General features: G+C 39.1%; 1 protein-coding gene across 5 annotated transcripts in view; it reads left to right on the top strand.

Moving 5' to 3' along the window:
• Positions 1-16,256, top strand: part of MYO3B (myosin IIIB) — a 545,921-nt gene that overhangs the window by 284,516 nt on the left and 245,149 nt on the right. For all 5 annotated transcript variants that reach the window (XR_001007340.1, XR_001007338.1, XR_001007339.1 and 2 more), the window contains exon 23: positions 14,853-14,932. Coding sequence is in view for 2 of the 5 variants with exons in the window: in XM_011991954.1 (XP_011847344.1) it covers positions 14,853-14,932 (80 nt within the window). In the remaining 3 variants the exon portion in view is untranslated. The remainder of the gene's footprint in view (positions 1-14,852; positions 14,933-16,256) is intronic.

Below are 16,256 nucleotides of genomic sequence, written 5' to 3'. Positions count from 1 at the left end.
CAGATAAATAATCTTTGTTGGCCTTTATTCTCATTAGGTTTCCCTCTTTCAAAAAAAAAAAAAATCAGTAATTACATCACAAGTCTTGTCAGATAATACTTTAATTTAGAAAGTTTTTTTGAAATCAGTTGTTTTGGGTAATACACTATTACAGTTCTATAAAGCCAAGGTCTCCAAAAAACAATGCCTGTGCTTAAGAAAATAAGTTACATTAACTTCATTCTTCAACACCATGAAACATATAAGGTTCAATGGAAGAAGTGTTTCTGGGTACTGGCATTTTATGAATGGATTATACATATATCTATGAGAAATGTGTGTGCATGGGCGTTCAGAAACATTATGACAATGTAGCTTAGATATGAGTGATGCTGGCCAATTGGGCACATTGCAAGTTTGGTTTCCTGTAGAATACAACCTGTTTCGGTATGCCTCTCCTTATTTTCTGGATTCTCCAGTCGCTACAGTTTTTCCCAAGGATATACACATACACATGGATGTTTATACTAGGTCCTTTTATAAAAGAGCTAGTGATATGGAATAGTCATTCTTTAAAATATAGCAAAAATAACTGGTAAATGTGAAAATTAGACTTGGATACCTATATATCAAAAGCTAACCTTGAGTACTTTCAGAGACCCAATAGAAAAACAAAGCTCATTTAAGTGATTATTGGCTTCACATTAGCACCCAGTTTTTCAAAATGGCTGGTATTTGCCAGTATGCAAACAGAAGCATCATCTTTTACTAGAAGAATAGATGCTATAAAGATGTTGAAAAATGAACACCTCAAATTCATTAATCTCAAAAACATTGTAGAAAGGGAGCAAAAAACCGTACCTCTGTCTCCTCTCTCATGGGCTAAGAAACAAGAATGATACTAAAACATCAGAGAACTGAATAAGCTCACTTGAGCCACAATAGCAAAGTAAAGAAGGAGGAATAACTGAAGACATCATAGCAACAGAGCCGTTGCTGGTTGCCTGTGTTAGCTGTGAAGAGAACAATGGCAAATTAAACATCCAGACCTCTGTAAAACCACTATCTAAGCTTCCTCCATTTATCTAAGCCAGGCTATCATCAACACCCACTTCTTCTGTTGCCTACTGAACTGCTAAGAAATAATACATTTTGCAGATTTTAGTTTTATCATCTTTATTTTGTTCTTTCTTATTTCCCCCACTTCAGGGGTCTTTTAGGATATATTGCACACCTATAGATAAAATTTCAGAGCTGGATCGAAGCCAAACACTGCTTAATTTTTTTTTACTCCAACTTGCATCTAGTTATTGCACTTACTTGTTTGCTTGTTGTTCAGCATGTTGTTGATTTTTGAACAATACTGTTTACTTCCTTGATTAGCTCTCTGATTTATAACTTAGGTAAAGCTCACGTATGTCCTGGCCACAGATGTCACACAATCTTTTATTTTGGCACCAGGTTGATATGACACACTGTTTGTTGTAGTTCTCTTTCAAAGAACAGTCCACCCCTGTCTACACCACATGCCTGGCACTGATCTAGGTGGAGCTACGTAGCCACAAAGTGTGTCCATTATGGGCACCATGACGGAATGCCATGACACACACGTGCAGAACCACTGATCTTCTCAACCTCCTCATTTGACAGATAATGCAAGTGGGTCATAAAGAGTAGACGTGATCTCCTTAAGTCAGTGGCAGGTTTGGGATAGGAATCACTTTCTCACTTTCCAGTGTCCTATTCATTGCTTCCATGCTAAAGAGGGAAACTCAAAAAAAGCGGTTATAGTTCCAAGCACTGAATCATACTCCTGCACAATGGGAAGTTAACAGTGTCTTGTTTGCTGAAGCCCTGTGTAACTTTCTCAGGCTTAAAAACACAAGGAAGCATAGGTGTTGTGGGAAATTATATGACTGACCTGCCATCAATCGATAAGGTATATTGTGTAAATCTTCTAGGGAGGGATTTTTAAATTTGAAGTAATTAGTTTATTCACTCCTGCCTGAGCATTTTATTTAGGATTCTAAGACTGTGGAATGTAACTTCTCTATAAGAAACTGCCTGACCCATATGAGATTTTACTTAAGACTTTGGCCATATCAGTACTATACTAACTGGAATGAGTCTCCTAGTAACTCGTATCCAAACCATCCACCTTTGGCCACACAGATGAATGGGCATTCTACCTGAAGGCCACCTGAAGAGCAGAACAGACTTCTGTTCACAGTCCCACCAGGGACTTATGATACCTTAGCAAAGCCTTCTTACCCATATTTTCTTCCCCCAAAACTGTCCCCATAGGTAGTATTTTTACTGGAAGGGAGTGACTTGTTTTTATGTTTGCAAGGGTAAAATAATAAATGTTTTAATGCTATTATTAAATGTGTAATTTTAAAATAAGCCTCCTGGAAATTTGCCTTTCGAGCTCTCTGGAACTCTCTGGAAACCTCAGGTTTACATTCTGTATCTGTCTTGCATGTGTCTTCCAGATACAATACCCTCCATTTCCTGTCAAACTCATGTTAAGCTTTCAAAATCTAGTTCATTCATTGCGTACTCTGCAGTGTTTGTTTTCCTTATTCTCTCATGAAAACTTAGTATTCTGTCCCCTCGTGTCACTTTATTCAGAGAGTTATTCTAACACTCACCAGTTTAAATTGCAATGAATTGTTTATATGTCAGCCTTTCCCCTTCCCCCCAAGAGCTTTTCTGGGCTGTCTTCTCCTTAAAGAACTGCATAGTTGGCTCTTGAACAATGTTGATTTGAACTGTGCAGGTCTACTTATACACAGGGTTTTTTTTTTTTTTCAACCAAATGCAGATAAAAAATAACAGTATTGGTTGGATGCAAAACCGCATAAATGGAGGGCCAACTTTTCATATATGTGGGTTCTTCAGGGCTGATTGTGTACATTTTGGTATACTCAGGGGTACTAGAAAGAATCCCTCATATATACTAACTGCATTCTGTTCATCTTTATAAGACCCATAGAAGGGCTTTACTGTATTATTTCAAAGTGTGAATAACTTGAGCATTGTTAAACGAAAGGCCCCCTATATCAAAACTGTCCCCCTTACCTGGACACTAGATCATCTACAGGTTTTCAACATTCCCATCAATAGATTCATTCCATAAAAATTTTTCTTTCTAGATAGCTTTTTTTTTTTTTTGAGACGAAGTCTAGCTCTGTCACCCAGGCTGGAGTGCAATGGCACGATCTCGGCTTACTGCAATCTCCGCCTCCTGGGTTCAAGCGATTTCAGCCTCCTGAGTAACTGGTATTACAGGCGCGCTTGTAATACCTGCCCAGGTTATTTTTTTATTTTTAGGAGAGATGGGATTTCACTGTGTTGGCCAGGCTGGTCTTGAACTCCTGACCTCATGATCCGTCCGCTTCAGCCTCCCAAAGTGCTGGGATTACAAAGGTGAGCCACTGAGCCTGGCCTAGATAGCTTTTTATACGGTATAAACATCTCAACTGAGTGAATTAATGCATTCATTTGTCCATTAACAAATTACACCTGGATTAAGTGTCAGACGAATAGTAACCTGAAGATTTGGAACAAAGACAAAAGGAGATTTGATGGGAATATGGAGGAGGTGTGTGCTGCATTGAAAAGTTCAAGGGTGGGACAATGAAGTAGGGGGAATTGGATATTGGGATAGGGAGGAGACAGCATTAAAGCCATGTTGCACCTTCAGAAGTGGAAATAGAGAGGTGAAAAGGAATGTGGGGAATTTGAATACATCCTTTGCCTAAATTGTGATTTTGCCCACGACTATCCCTGAGTGTTCTGAGACTGGAATAAGCCGTTCTCACACTTCACGTCATGGGTGCTGACAGACATGTGTATGTGGCTTTTATTTTATTTTATCTTTAAATGGGTCAAGTCGTCTTGGGTAGATGTTGGGTAGATGTCAGCAGTACAGGCTCTTGTACTTTTTTGAACACACATCAGGCCATGTGGCAGCCATGTTATTTTCAAGCGAACTCCACCAAGAAAATATGGGAAGAGCTTTCTTTATCTGGCTCTAAGAGGAAATTCCTGTCGTTAAAAGAGACCTTCTGCTAATGTGGCAGTAAAGTGCAGAAAACAGAGTAACTCCACTATTGACTGTGTTAGGAAAGAGAAGCCTTGTTAGCTCCTTGAAACAGTCTGGGATTCAGTATAGGTGTTTGCTGGACTGACATCCTGTTTACGAGTTTTAAAGCTTAAGGAGAAAGGAAGGAGTTACTATTTTTTCCCTAGCTCTACAATGTGAGATCTCTGGGTCACAAATCTTTAAAGCTGTAGTTTACATTCTAAAAAAAAAAGTCAGTGAAAACATTGGTTTGGCTTTCTTCAAGCAAATAGTGTAAAGGTGTTAATTATGCAGAAATTCCTTAAAATGTCAGACAATTGCCAATTAAAAGTCAATACAGGAATAGGGAAGGGGTTTCTTTGGGGCTTTGAATTTCCCACATGCACGACAAAATTGTATATTCAGAAAAGAGTGAATTTGTTATCTGTGCATACCTTTCTTCAATAAAACAGATGGGAGGACGGTCTTGTCTCTTATTTACTCTTGATTCCTTCCCTCCACAAAACTACAATCCCTTCTATATACAGTCATGCATCACATAATGGCATTTCAGTCAATGACAGACTACATATACAACTGTGGTCCCATAAGATTACAATGGAGCTGAAAAACTCCTATCGCCTTGTGATGTCCTAGCCTTCCCAATGCATTACTCAGGTGTTTGTGGTGATGCTGGTACAACCAGCCTACCGCTTTGCCAGTTGTATAAAATATAGCAGATACAGTTATGTGCGGTACATAGCACTGAATAATGATAATAAACAACTTTGTTACTGGTTTATGTATATGCTATAGTAGGCTTTTAAGTTATTACTTTAGCATGTACTCCTACTTATTTTTTTTTTAAGTTAACTGTAAAACTGCCTCAGGCAGGTTCTTTAGGAGGTATTCTAGAAAAAACCATTGTGATTCTAGGAGATGGCAACTCCCTGTGTGTTATTGCCCCATAGACCTTACAGTGGGATAAGATGTGAGGAGGTAGAAGACAGTGATATTAATGATCCTGACCCTGTGTAGGCCTCGGCTAGTATGTGTGTTAGTGTCTTTGTTTTTAATTAAAAAATAAAAAAATAAAAAATAAAACATCTTAAAAATGTAAAAAGGTTTATAGAATTAAGATATAAAGAAAATATTTTTGTACATCTTACAGTGTGTTTGTGTTTTAAGCTAAGTGTTATTTCAAAAGAGTCAAAAAGTTTTTTAAAATTTTAAAGCTTGTGAAGTAAAAAAGTTATGGTAAGTGGTTAATTTATTATTGAAGAAAGAGAAATATTTTGTATAAATTTGGTGTAGCCTAAGTGTGCAGTATTTATAAAGTCTACATTAGTGTACAGTAATGTCCTAGGCCTTCACATTCACACATCATTCACTCACTGACTCACCCAGAGCAACTTCCAGTCCTGCAAGTCTCGTTCATGTTATGTGCTCTATATAGGTGTACTGTTTTTTAACATTTTATACCATATTTTTACTGTACCTTTTCTACGTTTAGATATACAGATACTTTCCATTGTGTTATAACTGCCTATAGTATTCCATATAGCAACATGCTATATGGGTTTTTAGCCTAGGAGAAATAGGCTATACCATATAGCCCAGGTATGTCAACCAAAACAAAAAACAAAAACACAGAGAAAATTATCTATAAATATGCTGGGTTTACTTAGGAATAAAAATAAGGGTTATAATCTGGAATAGTATAAAATGGCAAGGCACCAGTGCATTCAGTGAGGGAAGGGTAAGGGGAGCTTTTATTAGCAAAAAGAGATTTACATAAGCTGCTTAGAAATAGAGTTCATTGGTTCCAGAGGTTCAAAGCCAGAGTTGTCAGTTCATTGGTGGAGATACTGTTACTGGGCAAGTGTTTTTCTGAGAACATCTTCACTGAATTACTTCAGTCCTATAGAATGCCTAGTGATAAACCTTATCAAAGCAGGAGATGCATGAAGGATGCAAAAGGGTTTTTTGTGGGGTTTTTAGATAGTCCTTGGAAACAGTTCTTATCTCAGACATGTAAGCATGAGTCTCCTCTTTTTCAGGCCTTCCAACCCTATCTTGTCTGGGTCTGACAAAAGTGATTTCATCCTGTGTCTGTAACTTTCACAGTGTGCAGAGGCTATAGTAAGTGCACTCTGTGCTGTTCACATAATGACAAAATTCTCTATGACTTTTTTCTTAGAATATATCCCTGTCATTAAGCAGCACAGCACGTGACTGTATATAAATTATCCATGTTCTTTTCATAAGACATTAGCTCATGTCCAAGTGGGCTGGGAACTCTCCCATCCTGCTCTGCCCATTTATTGATATTAACCTGAAAGCTGTAGATAAATGCTAAGGGAGAGAGTAAAAACTGCAGAACGAAATTTAACATCACACATGATCTCCTTTTCTTGGCTTCCTACAGCTGTGTCATATTTTGTGGCTATCTTAAGTTACTTCAATTTATCACATCCAGAATAAATCCTTGTTATAAATTTAGGAGAGATGGTTATGTAAAGATGAACCAAGTTTTTGTATCATACAAAATACTATAGGTTTGTGTTTTTTTGAGATGGGGTCTTGCTCTGTTGCCCAGGCTAGAGTACAGTGGTGTGTGATCGTGGCTTACTGCAGCCTCAACCTCTCGGGCTCAACTTGTTATATATAAGGTTTTGGTGCCGCAAAAGGAACAGCACTCGAATATAAAATTTTCTTTTTAATTCTCAGCAAGTCAAGGTCCTTCGTATAGAAGGGTGCGCCCTTACAGATGGAACAATGGTGAGCACATACTCGGACAAGGGAGGGGAAGGGGTTTTTATCCCTGAGGCACGTGGCCCCTGTGGCTGTGTCCTTCCCCTATTGGCTAGGGTTAGACCACCCAGGCTAAGCTAATTCTGATTGGCTGATTTAAAGAGAATGACGGGGTGAATGCTTTGGTGGGAGTCAGGGCAGAGCAGGTAGCAGGTAATTGGAATGAGTTAGGGTGGAGCAGGTGATCAGAATGAATCAGGATGGAGGAGGTAATCAACAAAGGTTGCTTTACAAGGACGTTTAGAAAGCAAAGAACTGAACATCCTGACATATTAATTCTTTGAAAATAAATTTAGGACTCATATCTAACAAACTGATCCTACCACTTCAGCCTCCTGAATAGCTGGGACCACAGGTGTGTCACCACGCTCAGCTAATTTTTAAAACTTTTTGTAGAGATGGGGTCTCACTATGTTGGCCAGGCTGGTCTCAAACTCCTGGGCTTAGGCAATCCTTCCACTTGGCCTCCCCAGATGCTGTGATTACAGGTGAAAGTCACTTTTATAGTATGTTTGTATACAACTATGTACTGAATTTAACTCCTTGCATGTTGTTAGCTACAGTGTTATGAACTGAAACTGGAACATGTTAATTACTGCAAGTATTGCACTAGCATAGGTCTGTCTCAAGCTTGCTCCCAAACATTACTAGCACAACTCACTGACAGGACAAAGTGGAGTTTATTGTTTCCCACCACGTCTCAAAGTTTTGGCAATGTCTTGGAGAAGGGAAGTCAAGGCCAGAGTTTGTTGAGAAATCATTTATTTTTAGGAGGGTCTTTCAAAGTGAGGGCCTTTGATTAGGATTGGGTAAGGATCACAGTGCAGCAGCCCAGTGCTGGTGGAAACAGCAAGGGGAGGACTTTGAAAGGCGAGATTATAGGAATCATAGGGAATGAACTGTCAGTTTGGTCCTTTCCATGGAAGAGCTGATGAGTCTTTCAGGAAGTTTCTGTAATGAGCAATCTAACCGTTTGCCTGGGCTTGGAGACTCCTGAAAAAAGAAAGTCATGCTAATGGAGACAGGAATTACACAAAGTCATTGTATTGTAGACAGTAAGATGTGGTTTCGGTTCTCAGTATCTAAGCTGAATGTGGGGTACATGGTTTCAGTTCTCAGGTCTGCTGAGATAAACTTAATCTTGAAACAGATGAATTGAAGCATCTGATTTTTTATTTACAGCTCCTTATATTTGTAACTATTTGACACAAACAGCTTTTTACATTTCAGCATTGCTTTGCAATCATTTCTTAGTTTATTAGCCTATTTCTTGTGTTTGGAGAGAAAATTAAAATCGGAAAATTTCTCAAACAAATGCCCACCGACAAGAACCAATGAAATCCTGCAACAAGTCCTATAAACCCAGAGGGTGCAGCAGAGGGAGACTGAATTCTATGTTTGATTATTTAAAACAACAACCTGTCCTTTGGGGCAGTTAGTAAAAGATGACTACAGATGAAACCCTGGGTTCTGGGTACTTTCCAAGCAAGGAAAATCCCCTGAAGCAGGCGGAAAATTACCATCTTTTAAAAGTTCCAGCTCTGTCTTCAGACCACTTGTGTCTTTTCGTTTAAGTTGGAAGCAGGGAAATTGTGTGAGATCTTTGTAATCTCCAATTCAGATTCTCTCTTAACACAGTTCCCGCATAGGATATAAATTCCATTAGATGCCTCTGACTTCCATTTTCTCCTTCCAACACAGGACACATGTTGGTAGTTGCAGTTTTGAGAAGCACAGGAGGGTGTTCTGGGGCAATGAGCGATGCTTAGCTGGGAAGAAGCTGTCTAGGGGGTGAAGCACTGAGGATGCTTAACATTTGAAAGAAGTGTGAACACTGTATTTACATTTAAATTAAAATGGAAACTTTGTATAGGTTATGTTTCTGAAAGGTGTGTGTGGCGCATCTGCTGAGGTCTATTGTTTATTCATGCTGTAAATCCTTTGAAATGTGTTAAAATGCTTCCCACTCATTATAAAGCTCCTGCCACCCCTGGATTACGACTTTGATGTCACCAATCCTGCTTCAAAGGGTTCTTTCTGGGCTATTAATCACAGTTTAGCCTCTGAAGATATCGCCAGAGAAAACATTTGGACATCTTTGTGCTAGACTTGCTGAAACTTTGAAATCTTGAGCATCTTGCATATGCACAAATTGCAGCACTTCCTTTCATTAACAACTTTTTATTTTGCTACAGAATCAAATGACACTGTAGGTAAAAATGCAAACAAATCTCTTCACACACTTGGTTTGGGGGAAGAGGAATTAGAGAAGTGGTGAAGGGTGGATCTTCAAAGGTAAAAAGTGGGAGGAATCTGAGTGGCCAAGAGTTGTCCTATCATTTTTTTCTCACCTTTCATAGTTTTTTTTGACTAGCCAGTGATCACACAGAGATTTGGTGAGATTTCCTGGTCTTTTCTTTTCTTCGAGACAGAGTTTCGCTCTTATTGCCCAGGCTGGAATGCAATGGGGCGATCTCGGTTCACTGCAACCTCCGCCCCCTGAGTTCAAGGGATTCTCCTGCCTCAGCCTCCCAAGTAGCCGGGATTACAGGCATGTGCCATCACAGCCTGCTAATTTTGTATATATAGTAGAGACGGGTTTCTCCATGTTGGCCAGGCTAGTCTTGAACTCCCGACCTCAGGTGATTCGCCGGACTCGGCCTCCCAAAGTGCTGGGATTACTGGCATGAGCCACCACTCCCAGCCATTTTTCCTGGTCTTTTCTTGCTCTCTCCTTTGATACCTTTGTGAACAGTTCACAGCAAATAATAATAAAATACTACCTAATGTGAAATGAATAGTTGCCTTGCTCTAGTCCTGTGTTGACAGTGTTTTTGTGAGTTGTCTTGCTGAGTCCCCATAATAACTCTTATGTGAGGAAAACAGGTGGTGCTGTTTTCTTGTTATGGACTAGGAAACTGAGGCTTTGAGAAGTCAACTTGTTCAAGGTCACGCTCCTGACAAATGCAAAGCCCTGCAAAACTTCACTGGCCCCCAGGACTCAGAGGCTGCTGTCTCCCACTCCCTACCCCACTGACTCACTTGGGGTGGCCAGGTTTCTCCTTATGTGCGGAGGGATTGATGGGGTTCAGGGCTCACTATCCCAAAATATGGCCCCTTGACCTCCTGAATAATTTAAGCTAAAGGAATGTGAGAAAATGGCAGGCGCAGGAATGTCACTCTTAACCCCCACCCCCTTGTCCCTTGAAGCAGGTCATAAAATCTAGGAGGGATTTTTCTGACCTTCCCCTAAAGCAGGCTGTGAGACTCTCGTGTAGGAGCTGCTCTTCCTATACCCACAGAAAAGAAGGATCCTTATCTCTGCAGACACAAGGACACAGAGAAGAATCTGAATGAATAGGCCTTACTAAGTTTCATCAGTTTCTTATCCTTAGATGATACTTTTTCCTGTCATATTTCTTTACTACTCTCCTTTTATTTCCTTATAAAGGCTCCAGTGTCACCTAAAACTTACATTAAGTAAATTTTTATCCTTTTCACTTAGTAATCTGTCCTTTGTTAAAAGGGCCTCAACCATGAACCTAGAATGAGTAGAGAAAAAGATATTTTTCCTCCTGTGAAGGATCCTTACTGCCCGGTCTACTAATCAGTGTCTGTGTCCTCAGTCTTCACAATGGTGTGCTCTATTGTCTAACTTCCTTCTCGGGTAAACTTCCTTTGGCACCTTTTTTCTTCCATATTCATCTCTTCCGGTGATTAGCAGTGTCCCAGTTGGAGACTTTTTCTTGTAGTAAAAAATATATGTATAACATGAAATCTCTCTTTTTAAGTTACTATATAGTATCAAATATGTGTGCATTTTTGTATAGCAGATCTCTAGAATTTTTTCATATTATGCGACTAAAACTCAATACCCGTTGAATAGCAGCTCCCACTTCCTCATGCCGCAGCCACTGACAACCACCATTCTACTCTCTACTTTTGTGAGTTTCACTACTTTAGATACCTCATGTAAGTGAAATTGTGCAGTATTGTGTTCCTGTGACTGGCTTATTTCACTTAGCCTAATGTCCTCCAGGTTCATCCATGTGGTAGTGTATGGCAGGATTTCCTTTTTTTTTTTTTTAAGGCTGGGTATTCAATTGCATGTATATACCAAATGCTCTTTGTCCGTTTACCTGTCGATAAGCATTTAGTTTGTTTACACTTCTTGGCCCTTGTAAATAATGGTGCAATGAACACAGGAGTGCAAATATCTCTTGGAGATCTTGTTTTCAATTCTTTTAGGTAAATACTCAGAAGAGGGATTGCTGTATCATATGGTAGATCTATTTTTAATTTTTTGAGGGACCTTTATGCTACATTTTCCATAGCAGCTGCACCATTTTATATTCCTGCCAACAGTGCAGAGGGTTCGAATTTCTCTGTATCCTCTTCAGCACTTGTTTCTGTTTCTTTGATGATGACCATCTTAATTGGAATGAGGTAATATTTCATCTCATTATAGTTTTGATTTTCATTTCCCTAATGTTTAGTGATACTGAGTATCTCTTCATATACCTGTTAGCCATTTGTATGCCTTCTTTGGAGATATGTGTAATCAAGTCTGTATTTATTTATTTATTTATTTATTTATGTTATTTGGCTTTTTTACTATTGAGTTGTAGGAGTTCCTTATATATTTTGCATGTTAATCCTTTATTAGCTATATGGTTTGAAAATAATTTCTCCTATTCCATAGGTTATCCCTACAATCCATTGATTGTTTCCTTGGTTGAGTAGAAGTTTTAGTTTTGTGTAGTCTCATTGTCTATATTTGCTTTTATAGTCTATGTTTTGGTTTCATATCCAAAAAAACTTGTTGCCAAGACTAATGTTGTGAAGTTTTTCTCCTACGTTTTCTTCTAGGAGTTTTATAGTTTCAGTTTGTTTGTTTATTTATTTTCTTATTTTTTGAGACAGAGTCTCGCTCTGTCACCCAGGCTGGAATGCAGTGGTGCGATCTCGGCTCACTGCAAGCTCCCCCTCCTGGGTTCACGCCATTCTCCTGCCTCAGGCTCCTGAGTAGCTGGGACCACAGGTGCCCGCTACCACGCCCAACTAATTTTTTGTATTTTTAGCAGAGACAGGGTTTCACCGTGTTAACCATGATAGTCTTGATCTCCTGACCTTGTGATCCACCCATCTCAGCCTCCCAAAGTGCTGGGATTACAGGCGTGAGCCACCGCACCCGGCTATAGATTCAATTCTTACATTTTAATCTTCAATCCATTTTGATTTGATTTTTGTGTATGGTGTAAGGTAACAGTTAAATTTTATTCTTTTGCATGTGGATATTCACTTTCCCTAACACCGTTTGTTGAAGAGACTATTTTACCCCATTGTATAGTCTTGGTGATTTTATCAAAGATCATTTGATCACGCATCTCTGTGTGTTTATTTCTGGGCACTCTATTTTGTTTAATTGGTTTGTCTTTATTTCAGTACTATATGTTTTTATTACTGTCGCTTGGTAATATGTTTTGAATTCAGGAAATGTGAATTCTCCAGCTTTATTCTTTTTCTCACTGTTGTTTTGGCTATTCTGGGTCCTTTGTGGTTCTATATGGATTTTAGGATATTTTTGCTATCTGCAACAGATACCATTGGGACTTAATAAGCATTACACTGAATCTGTAGAATGCTTGGGGTAGTATGAACATTTTAACAATATTAAGTCTTCCAACCCATGAACAGTGATGTGCGTCAGTTTATCTGTGCCTTCTTTAATTTCTTCCAGCAATGTTTTGTAGTTTTTGGTGTAAAAGTCTTTTGCCTCCTTGATTAAATTTATTCCTATTGTGTTTTGATGCTATTTTAAATGGAATTATTTCCTTAATTTCTTTTTTGAATAGTTCATTTTTAGTGTATAAAAATGCAACTGAATTAGCCAGGCTTGGTGGTGGGTGCCTGTAATCCCAGCTACTCGGGAGGCTGAGGCGTGAGAATCACTTGAACCTGGGAGGTGAAGGTTGCAGTGAGCTGAGATCACGCCACTGCACTTCAGCCAGGGCGATAGAGTGAGACTTTGTCTGAAAACAAAAACAAAAACGAAAACAAAAACTGATTTTTGGGTGTTCTTTTTTGTTTTGTTTTGCTTTGGTTTGGTTTTTTTTTGTTGTTTTTTGAGACAGAATCTCGCTCTGTCCCAGGCTGGAGTGCAGTGACATGATCTCGGCTCACTGCAATCTCCGCCACCCAGGTTCAAGCGATTCTCCTGCCTCAGGCTCCTGAGTAGCTGGGATTACAGGCGTGTACCACCAAGCCTGGCTAATTTTTGTATTTTTAGTAGACACGAGGTTTCACCATGTTGGCCAGGCTGGTCTCAAACTCCTGACCCAGTGATCCACCTGCCTTGGCCTCCCAAAGTGCTGGAATTACAGGCGTGAGCCACCACATCTGGCCTGGACGTTGGTTTTGTATAAGTATTATTGCTAAAGTTAGTTCTAACATTTATTAGCTCTAACACTTCTTTTAATGTGGAATCTTTAGGGTTTTCTACATGTAAGATCGTGTGAAGAGAGATTAATTTTACTTCTTCCTTTCTGATGTGGATGCCTTTTATTTCTTTTTCTTACCTAATCGCCCTAGCTAAGACTTCTAGTACTATAATATATTGAATAGAAGTGGTGAGTGTGTGAATCCTTGTCTTGTTTTTGGTGGTGTGGAAAAAGCTTTCAATTTTTCACTGTTTGGTATGATGTTAGTGTTACCAGAAAGGGGTCCCAATCCAGAACCCAAGAGAGGGTTCCCGGATCTTGCACCAGAAAGAATTTGGGAAGAGTTCATAGAGTAAAGTGAAAGTAAGTAGATTAGGAAATAAAGGAATAAAATAATGGCTGCTCCATAGGCAGAGCAGCCCCGTGGGCTGCTGGTTGCCCATTTTTATGGTTATTTCTTGATTATATGCTTAATAAGGGGTAGATTTGTCATGAGTTTTCTGGGAAAAGGGTGGGCAATTCCTGGAACTGAGGGGTCCTCTCCCTTTTAGACCATGTAGGGTAACTTCCTGATGTTGCCACGCATTTGTTGTCATGGAGATGATAGGAGTGTCTTTTAGCATGCTAATACATTATAATTAGCATATAATGAACAACGAGGATGACCAGAGGTCACTTTTATTGCCATCTTGGTTATAGTGAGATTTGGCCAGCTTTTTCTTTTTTTAACTGCAACCTGTTTTATCAGCAAGGTCCTTATGATCTGTATTTTGTGCCAACCTCCTACCTCATCCTGTGACTAAGAATGCCTAACCTCCTGGGAATGCAGCCCAGTAGGTCTCAGCCTTATTTTACCCAGCCCCTATTCAAGATGGAGTTGCTCTGGTTCAAATGCCTCTGACATTTCACTGTGGGATTTTCATAAATGGCCATTGTTATGTTGAGGTAATTTCCTTTTATTTCTAATTTGTTCAGTGAATTTAATACTTTTATGTTCTTTCTTTTTGCTTATAAAACTAATATAAATTGAATTTATTTACAAGTTACTTACAATTTTTTTTTTTTTTTTGAGATGGAGTCTTGCTCTGTCACCCAGGCTGGAGTGCGGTGGTGCGATCTCCACTCACTACAAGCTCCGCCTCCTGGGTTCACGCCATTCTCCTAATTCAGCCTCCCAAGTAGCTGGGACTACAGGCTGCTGCCACCACGCCCGGCTAATCTTTTTTTGTATTTTCAGTAGAGATGGGGTTTCACTGTGTTAACCAGGATGGTCTCGATCTCCTGACCTCATGATCTGCCCACCTCAGCCTCCCAAAGTGCTAGGATTACAGGCATGCACCACCATGCCCAGCCACTTACAAATTATTTTAAACTTTTAAATATTATAGTTTATAATTTATATCATCAAAGTTTCAAAATTTTCCAAATTTAAAAAATTCAAAGCAGATTATTTTGAAAATTCAGAAAAATCCAAGGACACAAAGGGAAAAATTACTCGTGATCCTATTCCTTAACTTTTCCTTAATTTATGTTCCTTGTGGTCTCTTTCTTAGGTAATTTGGCCCAGACAAGAGCTAGGATAACAGTGGCCTCAAGATCTTTGCCTCCACATTTCAGTGCTGGGAAAGCCAAGGTGAGTAACAGATTTGCACCAAATATGGTATGGACTTGCAGGTACTCTTGACCCAGGGGTAATGTTAGAGTAGGCAGCATTAGTTCCCTTCATGCAGCCCTCTGCCTGGGTAGTCTAGTAGAGAGATCAAAGGCATTTAGGAAGTCAGGGGTTAGGAAATTGGAAACTTCATGAAATCCTTACAATCCTGATTATCAGAAAGAGCACATAAGAACAATGCTACCTGAAAATAAAGTCTGTCTAAGAAAAGATAAAGCATTTCTCTGAAACTACCAGCAAGCTAGTGGACCAAGTGGAATCAGGGAGGAAAGAAACTGCAGTGTTTCCTATTGCTCTGCTTTGCCCTCTGAAAAATGAGTTGTACACTCATCTGTGCAAAGGGGTTATTAGAAGGGTTAAAAAATATCCACCTGTAAAATATGTCGTTAACTGTTCTATTCTTCCAGCTAAAGTTTAACAAGAGTCTTAAGGACTGCTTGGTTAATAGTCGCTGTAAGTGATAACACGGAAACACAATCATCTTGAAGGTGTTGGAGTGAAAGCTGGTCACATTTCTGAATTTTCTTAGCTGTTGGTTTACACTGAAAATTTATTTAATAAAGAACAAACAATTTGGCCACACATTAATACTGTTGAATAGTATTCCAAAATTGATACAGATATACATATTTATACTTACTTTGCTTGAGAATAAAAGACTTATTTGCACAGAGTAGGAACTCAAATCATTTTTTGTTAACAATAATTTTTACACCAATATTGCTATTATAATTCATTGTAATACCCTACATTTCAACTTTGCTACTTCATGGCAAGACATTAGAACTATCTGGGCCTCTAGAAGAGATTTACACATGAATTTCAGTGGTTCTGAGGGCCTCTTAATAGTGCATGTAAAATTCTATCTGTATTTAATACAGTTGGTTCTCATTATTAGTGAAAGTTGTGCTCACTAAAGTTGCTGCAAACTCTGAATCAGCAAATACTGAACCATTGCTTCTAGGAGGAAATACAGGCTCAATACTTAGGCCACAATATTTTTGTGAAGTGATCAATGCGTAACCTCATTTTACACATTTCTGTTAAAAGACACCTTGTTTAATATATGTTTCTCTAAATAATTATAGTCAGTATTTTAAAATATAAAACAGTATGTCAATTGCAGCATTTGTGTCATTGAACTCACAATCAACAGCACTGTAACACATGCCTGAACAATAAGTATTTTCTCGGCCGGGCGTGGTGGCTCAAGCCTGTAATCCCAGCACTTTGGGAGGCCGAGACGGGCGGATCACAAGGTCAGGAGATCGAGACCATCCTGGCT

This window comes from Mandrillus leucophaeus, unplaced genomic scaffold (genome assembly GCF_000951045.1).
Source record: "Mandrillus leucophaeus isolate KB7577 unplaced genomic scaffold, Mleu.le_1.0 Scaffold40, whole genome shotgun sequence".
Taxonomy (NCBI): domain Eukaryota; kingdom Metazoa; phylum Chordata; class Mammalia; order Primates; family Cercopithecidae; genus Mandrillus; species Mandrillus leucophaeus.
Note: the sequence above shows the minus strand (reverse complement) of the source record. Positions and strands in the feature narration are given on the sequence as shown.